Raw genomic sequence first — 7,969 nt, 5'->3', positions numbered from 1 at the left:
CCACAAGATGGCGAAACACACAAATGGCTGTTTGGATTCCTCTAAAGAGATCATGACGATAGCTGATGTAGCGTGAGTCCAGGCGTGTGCAGGACCATACTGCACTATGACCACTATGACCACTGTTACACTGCGCATAGATATACAGTAAATATAGCTCAGACAGTAGAGGGGTTAGAAACACATAAATGAAAATAGGCTTTTTATTTGAGGTAGCCTATTTTTCCACCCAAAAAAGATTTGAAACTATGAAAGTTTGAAACGTAAAAAAACCCCTCTCACATTCCCAGTGGTCCCACGAATGCCCTCCAGGGGGTGGTACCGCCCCCGTTGTGAAACTCTAACGGGCCATAGATAATACGTGGTAAAAACACTTTACGCTGGCTGCTCCATTCATTTCCTATGGAAGAGGCAGCAGCGCCCAATGTGGCGACAGCGTTCAAGGAAGCAGCGCGCAACGCTGAGATATGCCTCTCTGCCGCTGTGCTCAAAGTTCAAATCAGTTTAACTTTGACCTTGTTACCTCTCACCATTCAAAAGCTCAACCAATGAGATAGAAGCTTTTAGTGTGACGAGGAAAAATTTGTTGTTTGCGTGTATGAGTGACAATTTAACGTTACATTAAAGTCGTTTTACAATCTCTGAAGAAAACGTAATGCTGGAGGTTTATAAGCATCACAGCAGGTTTGTGAACAGGCAGTTTATGAGCTAGCGGTTGTTACAATACTAACGTTGATTCAGCCGTTTACTGGGTCTCTGCACCCAACCTTGTGTTGAGCCCAACGCAAAAAGCTTTTAATTTGAAGGCCACTTTAGTTGAATGAAAGTAAATGCAGGAAGAAACCAAACCATGCTTCTAAATATATGGATTTGTTTAAAATTAAATTAATTCAATTGTACGTTTTCTCTGTTATTCCTACAAGGCTTCTTTAACGCGTCTTTAAGCAGACGTCATACTGTAACCTCTGTACGACCGGATGTACAGTGCTGAGATAAAGGCCTGACAGCTTGCACATGGCATGTTAGAAGATATACGTTCACTGTCAGTTTGAGTCTGAACATGTGGGCAAGAAAAAGAGATAAACAACGACAGATTCAACAGATTTTAAGGGAAGAAGGATAAAACCACGAAATGGTAAAGGAGACTAAAAAAGATGAATAAAGAGACATGAATGAATAAAAGGAGATGGACGAGATGGAAGAGAGAGAACAATGACACTCACACGTCCTGTGTGTGTGTGTGTGTGTGTGTGTGTGTGTGTGTGTGTGTGTATGTGTGTGTTTGCGTGTGTGTGTGTGTGTGTGTCATAATGGCCCTCAGAAGGACACTTCACAGCCGCAATCATCATCAGTTGCCAGGCAACAAGGAAAAACCGCTACCGACAAAACACAGCGCACACAGCTTTATTATTACTGTTACAGAGCGGTTACAGAGGTGTGTGTGTGTGTGCGTGCAGTGACACAACAGCGCTGCTCCTGAGATTAATCATTAAATATAATAATTATATAATTAATATCATCATTATTATTATTATTTTTATTATTATTATTATTATACTCTCATCCCAACTCTTCTCATACAGCCATTTTGTCAGGACACAAAACTGACTTAACCGTCCCCTTTTGTCGTCTAAACTTAACCGTCACCTTTTGTCTTCTAAACTTAAGCGTCAGCTTTTGTCAACTGAACCGTCTTGGTCCACTTTACTTGCTGTTGATGAGAATACATTGTTATCTTAGAAAAACAGTTTCAGTTACTCGATAACTTTAAGAACATTTAGAAAAAAAAAAACTGTTTTCACACACACACACACACACACACACACACACACACACACACACACACACACACACACACACACACAAACACACACACACACACACACACACACACACACACACCTACACACACACACACACACATACACACACACACACACACCTCTTGTTAATCGGTTAATTCTGTGCTATTTGAAGTGTTAAGTGTTACATGTTGCGACTGATGTCGCACACGTTTGGTGTGTGAACAGGTGACCTGCTGTACTTTATATTGCTCTGTAGAATAAATACAACAACCTGCTAATTTACTTCACTTTAATCAAGAACCTGTGTGTGTGTGTGTGTGTGTGTGTGTGTGTGTGTGTGTGTGTGTGTGTGTGTGTGTGTGTGTGTGTGTGTGTGTGTGTAAAGGTAAAAATCTCACTGTGGGGAAATGAGGTGATTTTCACCTGAAATGAGCCGATTAGTGAATCTGAACAGCGATAATGGACATGTCAGGCCATGAATGTGTGTGTGTGTGTGTGTGTGTGTGTGTGTGTGTGTGTGTGTGTGTGTGTGTGTGTGTGTGTGTGTGTGTGTGTGTGTGTGTGTGTGTGTGTGTGTGTGTGACTGAGAAAATGTCCACACTAATGTGCAAATATTTGTCTCTCTTTATCACTATTTTTGGGCTTTAATCACAGTTAGTAGCTGTTTTGCACCATTTTGTAATTTTCTCTGCAGAGCGAGTGAATCTGAAAATGCAGGTTTCATGTTGGATGTCAACAGGCGACCAGCAGGACGGTGTATTTAAACGTTCACAGACGACTCAATATTCACATTCTTCCCATCCCAGAAACAGACCAATCAGGAACTTTGTTGCCTCCTAAATAAATACGCCCAACTTCAAATATTCCACATCAAATCCTTTTACGCTGTCAGCGATGCAAATTCAGCTGTTCAGTTAAAGGTTTTTGTACCAGGACATCGACCGAAGACAAAATAAAAGCGTGTCCTCCTGTGATTTCTGAGCAGTCAGGAAGCTGAAGCAGGAAAAGCTAACACTGAACCCCTGTCACATATTTGATGGAGTTTCCTTTCAGTCAAAAGCTCTGAAGGAGTTTACCAGTTGACTTCTTAGTGTGAGTCTAGAGCTTTTATTGTGAAAGGTAAGAAGATAAAAGCGTGTCCTCCTGTGATTTCTGAACACAGTCAGGAAGCTGAAGCAGGAAAAGCTAACACTGATCTCCTGTCGCATATTTGATGGAGTTTCCTTTCAGTCAAAAACAGTTAACTTCTCAGTGTGAGTCTAGAGCTTTTATTGTGAAAGGTAAGAAAATAAAAGCATGTCCTCCTGTGATTTCTGAGCAGTCAGGAAGCTGAAGCAGGAAAAGCTAACACTGATCTCCTGTCACATATCTGATGGAGTTTCCTTTCAGTCAAAAGCTCTGAAGGAGTTTAACAGTTAACTTCTCACTGTGAGTCTGGAGCTTTTATTGTGAAAGGTAAGAAGGAAGAAGCCTTTGTGGAGGTTGAAGTAGAGAAACAGTTTTCAGTGTGATCCATGGATGTCTGAGGTCCAGCAGCAGACCTCTGTAATCCTCAGCAGTAAACAAACAACCTGATTGGCTGATGTCTTAACACACAATTAACTAGAGGAACATGTTATTGATTATAGTGTATCTTTAAATATGATTTAATGTATCTCACAGTAAAAGTAAAGCTTTACAAAAAGAAACTACATTTAGTGATTATGAAACAGATAAATTGATAAATATGTGTATTAATGTTGACGGTGAGATGTTTGACTTGCAGGTCATTCATAACAACATCCTGAGAGAAAAAGCAATCACATTCATAAACTTATTACTGATTTCCTTCTGCTCTTCTCTATGAGTCAGTGGACATCCATAGCATTCATAAGGACAATGGCACTGTGGGTGTGTGTGTGTGTGTGTGTGCGGTTTAATTGTAATCGCTTGGCAACAGCTTTCAGTTCATAAAGCAAAAGCCAGAAAAACAGAGAAACCCCTGCAGAGCGAGCGAACAAAGACAGAATTCATCTTGTTTCCAACAAGAAGCGAGTGACTGGGCCTCCAAGTGAGTCACCGCGCTGACTAACACTTGAGCAGAGCGCTGGTTTCCAGGCACACGTACTGTACGCAGGGAGGGAAACACTGCCAAACACACTGGAGGCCATCAGAGACACGCAAAAAACACATAGACTTCAACTCTCTCCATCACTGAGGGACGCTGTCTGTTACATCGTGAATCTGTAACAACGTTTTAGAGAAGCTCCTCTCACTGGTTTGTATCTTACGATATATGAGATTTTATTTACCTGTAAGTGACTATGGTGGTTACATTTAATAATTATTACTTTAGGGTGTAGTTATATGAGGTTCTCCTTCCCCTGCTGCACATTAGAGAGAATGCAGATTTAAGTGGAGTCTCCCCCTGCTGGACATTAGAGAGAATGCAGCTTTAAGTGGAGTCTCCCCCTGCTGGACATTAAAGAGAATGCAGCTTTAAGTGGCGTCTCCCCCTGCTGGACATTAGAGAGAATGCAGCTTTAAGTGGAGTCTCCCCCTGCTGGACATTAGAGAGAATGCAGCTTTAAGTGGAGTCTCCTCCTGCTGATCATTATAGATAATGCAGCTATAAGTGGAGTTTCCCCCTGCTGGACATTAGAGAGAATGCAGCTTTAAGGCTCTTTACGTCACGCTTCACTTATACATGCATCTTTAAGTTGCACAGCACCGTTGCATTCATGCGAAGGAATGCATTGAGAAAATGTAGTGCCAAAGGAAAGTGCTCAAGGTACAGGTTTAAAAATATTCTTCATATAGCATTATACTGAAATGATGTTTTCACTGTGACTAAACATAGATAAAAACAAACCAACAACAAAACACACACTGCATGTCTCCTTTCCTACCTCAAGCGAAGCATCACACTGTGGCCAGCAGCACATTTAAGAGACAACAAGGTCCCTCTGTGTTGTTGTTGTTGTTGTCTTATTGTGTTGAGAAATGATTTGTCAAACAAAAGCTTTGCTGTATAAATCTATCATTGGTCTGATTTGCAGGATCTATACTGATCCTAAGGTGGAAACTCAAATATGAAGGTTGAGTTTGTGGGCTTTGTTTCTGGGCCCGTTCTGTGTTTGCCTCTTGTGTTTGAGTGGACACAGCCTCAGACTGGAGCCTGAGGAAATGTCTGCTGAAGTGGGTCACATGAGGGTCCTGCAGGTCACAGAGGTTAATGTTGTGTTATTGACTGATGCTGTGTTTCTATAGACGCCATCGCCCGTGGCACTGCACACCATCCATACATCTTATTGAATATTCCTACCTCTCTCACACACACGCACACACACACACACACACACACACACACACACACACACACACACACACACACACACACACACACACACACACACACACACACACACACACACACACACACACACTGAACTTGAGGTTTCCATGTGTTTTCATGTGAAGACCAAAAAAACATTCAGTGACCAAGACTCAAAAAAGGTCATCGCTTTGTCTCCCTGTGGTCATTTTGTGTCTCTTTGTGGTCGTCTTTAGTTTCTTTGTGGTCATTATGAGTCTTTGTGGTCGCTTTGTGTCTCCTTGTGGTCGTTTTGTGTCTCTTTGTGGTCGTTTTGTGTCACTTTGTGGTCATTTTGTGTCTCTTTGTGGTCGTTTTGTGTCTGTTTTTGGTCATTTTGTGTCTCTTTTTGGTTGTTTTGTGTCTCTTTGTGTCATTTTCAGTCTTTGTGGTTGTTATGCACATCTTTGTGGTTGTTTAGAGTCTCTTTGTAGTTGAACATCTCTCTGTGGTCATTTATGAGTCACTGAGTAGAGCATCGACCAGTCACCCGAATCAGCCGTCCTCAGCTGTTGGTTCAGCCCGTTCTCAATCCTAGGTGTCAAATATCGCTGTTTTGTCAAGGCTTCAGCGTTTGTCACCGCCACAGCACCGGGCTTTCAACTGTAAACCCGTCAGTGGTGATATTTGAGGCTCAGAGCAACTGCTCCAGGATTAAGAGCACCAAACTTCACGTAAGGAGGCAGGTCGGGGTGGTCGATAGGCCAAACAAACAGCGGACTTTCACCCAGGAGCGTTTAGTGTATATATCATGTCCACTAACTTTTTTGAACAACACCTGCAATCAAGAAGTTTTGTTGCTTAAACCCAATCTTGGGTCTGCCGCCAGCCATTGTTTACGGTCCGATTAGCAACTTGAAACGTGAGAAAAGAGTTGGAGTTGAGAGACGGTGCAGATAAATGACAAAAAACATAATGAAAAGATAAACCTTCCACAGACAATAACGGATCGTTTCCACGATCGTGTGACGTCTGATGCTTTCCGCCTTCACACGGACTGTTCACCTGCACACAACCAAAGCACGCTCAAACGTGATTGGTCAATTCTACTCAGACTACAAACAGAAAAAAGAATGCCTTTCAACCTTTATTATCATTAATCACGGGTTTAACGGGATTAATACAGTGACATGCAAACCCAGAGCATAGACATGTGACGTCAAAGGCTCCTGACCAAACAGCCGTAAGTTGGGATGTAAACGTTTTGGTTATTTTGCTGTGGAGTTAAAAAACGTTGGTCCAAACTTGAGGCGTTCAGGGCGCTCCTGTAAATAGGCAATCGGCTCTGTGGCGCAAAAAAAAAAACAGCGAAAAGAATCACAAAAAGCCACCCAGCGCTGCTAAAACATTCTCTGTCTGATCAGGGCCTCCAGCCATGTTTGGAGGCTGCTTCAGTTCCCAAAAATATTATAATATTAAAATATATTAATTTATGCTTAACCCTTGCATTGCTGAGTCTGTTTTCTAGCCTGTCATTTTGCAGGTACGACACATTTTTTGAGGGCTTGAAGACGAAGATGTTTGTTTTTTTTAATTCGTAAATTATGTTCAAAGAAAACACGTATTTTAATGAATCAATATTTGACCGTGAAAGCTACTATAACTTGTGGCACTTTAACTTTTAACACATAACTTCAACTTCCGCTGGAGTTAGAGGGTCTGAGGAGGACTTGGTTTTTGTTGGTTACCTTCTGGTCCACGATGGAGCACGCCACCTCCCGGACCTGACTGAGGCTGAGCTCTGCGGCGTCCAGCAGCACCGGCTCCCGGCTCAGACCGATCTGGATGTGGAAGGAGATCACATCGCCACCTCCTGCTCCTCCTCCTCCTCCTCCCCCAGTGCCGCTGATGTTTGTCCCCCCTGAGAACAGGAGCGGGCTGGGCGCACGGATCAGCGGAGGCGCACTCATAAGAGCCTTTTCCCCGGTGGTCTCCGACACTGCCAATAAACAATTAGGAGTCACGACGATTATAAACAAATGACCGCACGAGGCTGATTAAATAAGGGGGGGGAGGGGGTTGGGGGGTGCACGTCGGAGTCCAGGTGGAAGGGATGTGAAGCTTGGAGAGGTGCGGGATGCTCTCGGACGCGCGCGGAACTCCGAAAAAGCGTCCGAAAAAGCGCAAAAACAAAAGAGTTTTCCGACAGAAACGACGACTGATGAACTCCAGCAGAACTAAGAGGGGGGGAGAGCGTCGCAGAGCCGTGGGAACACACGCAGAGGACGGGTGGGAATACAGAATAATGACTACATGACTGGACCACAGAACCGCGTGGAAACCGGTGATGCGGGTGACAGAGCCGCGGACGTCAACAGTGGCTGGAGAGGAGGAGGAGAGAGGAGGAGGAGGAGAGAGGGGAGCCTCCTGCACTCATGGATGATGGATGCACGACGGGAGAAGATGTGCAGACGAACACTTTCATTGGTAGTCTTGAAGGTCATTTGAAAAAGTGAGTTTAAATCCAACATGTGGGCTCAATATTCACGTTTTAACTGTTAAATCTGTTCCATAAACTGAAGATTTCCAAGACTGTCACTTTGTTGATTATTATTTCAGGTTGAACACTGTAAAAATTGTGGTTAGAATGCCACGTTTAGGTGAAGTTTATAGTAGTAACTTTTGTACAATAATACTGTGTAACTGTTTAGGGGAGACCGGGGTTGGTCGTAACACTGGTAAATTGCTGAGTTCAGTCCTTCATGTGAGGAAGTGACATAGACAGGTTGGAATAAAAAGATTTCATTATATAAGAAATTTTGTCATAATCCTTATTTCATAATGTTGCATTTTGTTACTTTTTACCTCATGT

General features: G+C 43.0%; 1 protein-coding gene across 1 annotated transcript in view; it reads right to left on the bottom strand.

The window, feature by feature from the left end:
* Nucleotides 1–7,067, bottom strand: part of prkd1 (protein kinase D1) — a gene marked incomplete at both ends in the record, with an annotated part of 51,937 nt that extends 44,870 nt beyond the window's left edge. Inside the window, one exon of the mRNA XM_083923781.1 lies at nt 6,846–7,067. Coding sequence (XP_083779907.1) covers nt 6,846–7,067 — 222 coding nt within the window. The remainder of the gene's footprint in view (nt 1–6,845) is intronic.
* Between the last annotated feature and the right edge of the window lie 902 nt (nt 7,068–7,969).

The sequence above is a fragment of the Echiichthys vipera genome, assembly GCF_963691815.1.
Source record: "Echiichthys vipera genome assembly, chromosome: 12".
In the NCBI taxonomy this organism is placed as follows: Eukaryota; Metazoa; Chordata; class Actinopteri; order Perciformes; family Trachinidae; genus Echiichthys; species Echiichthys vipera.
This window is presented reverse-complemented; position numbering and strand designations above follow the sequence as displayed.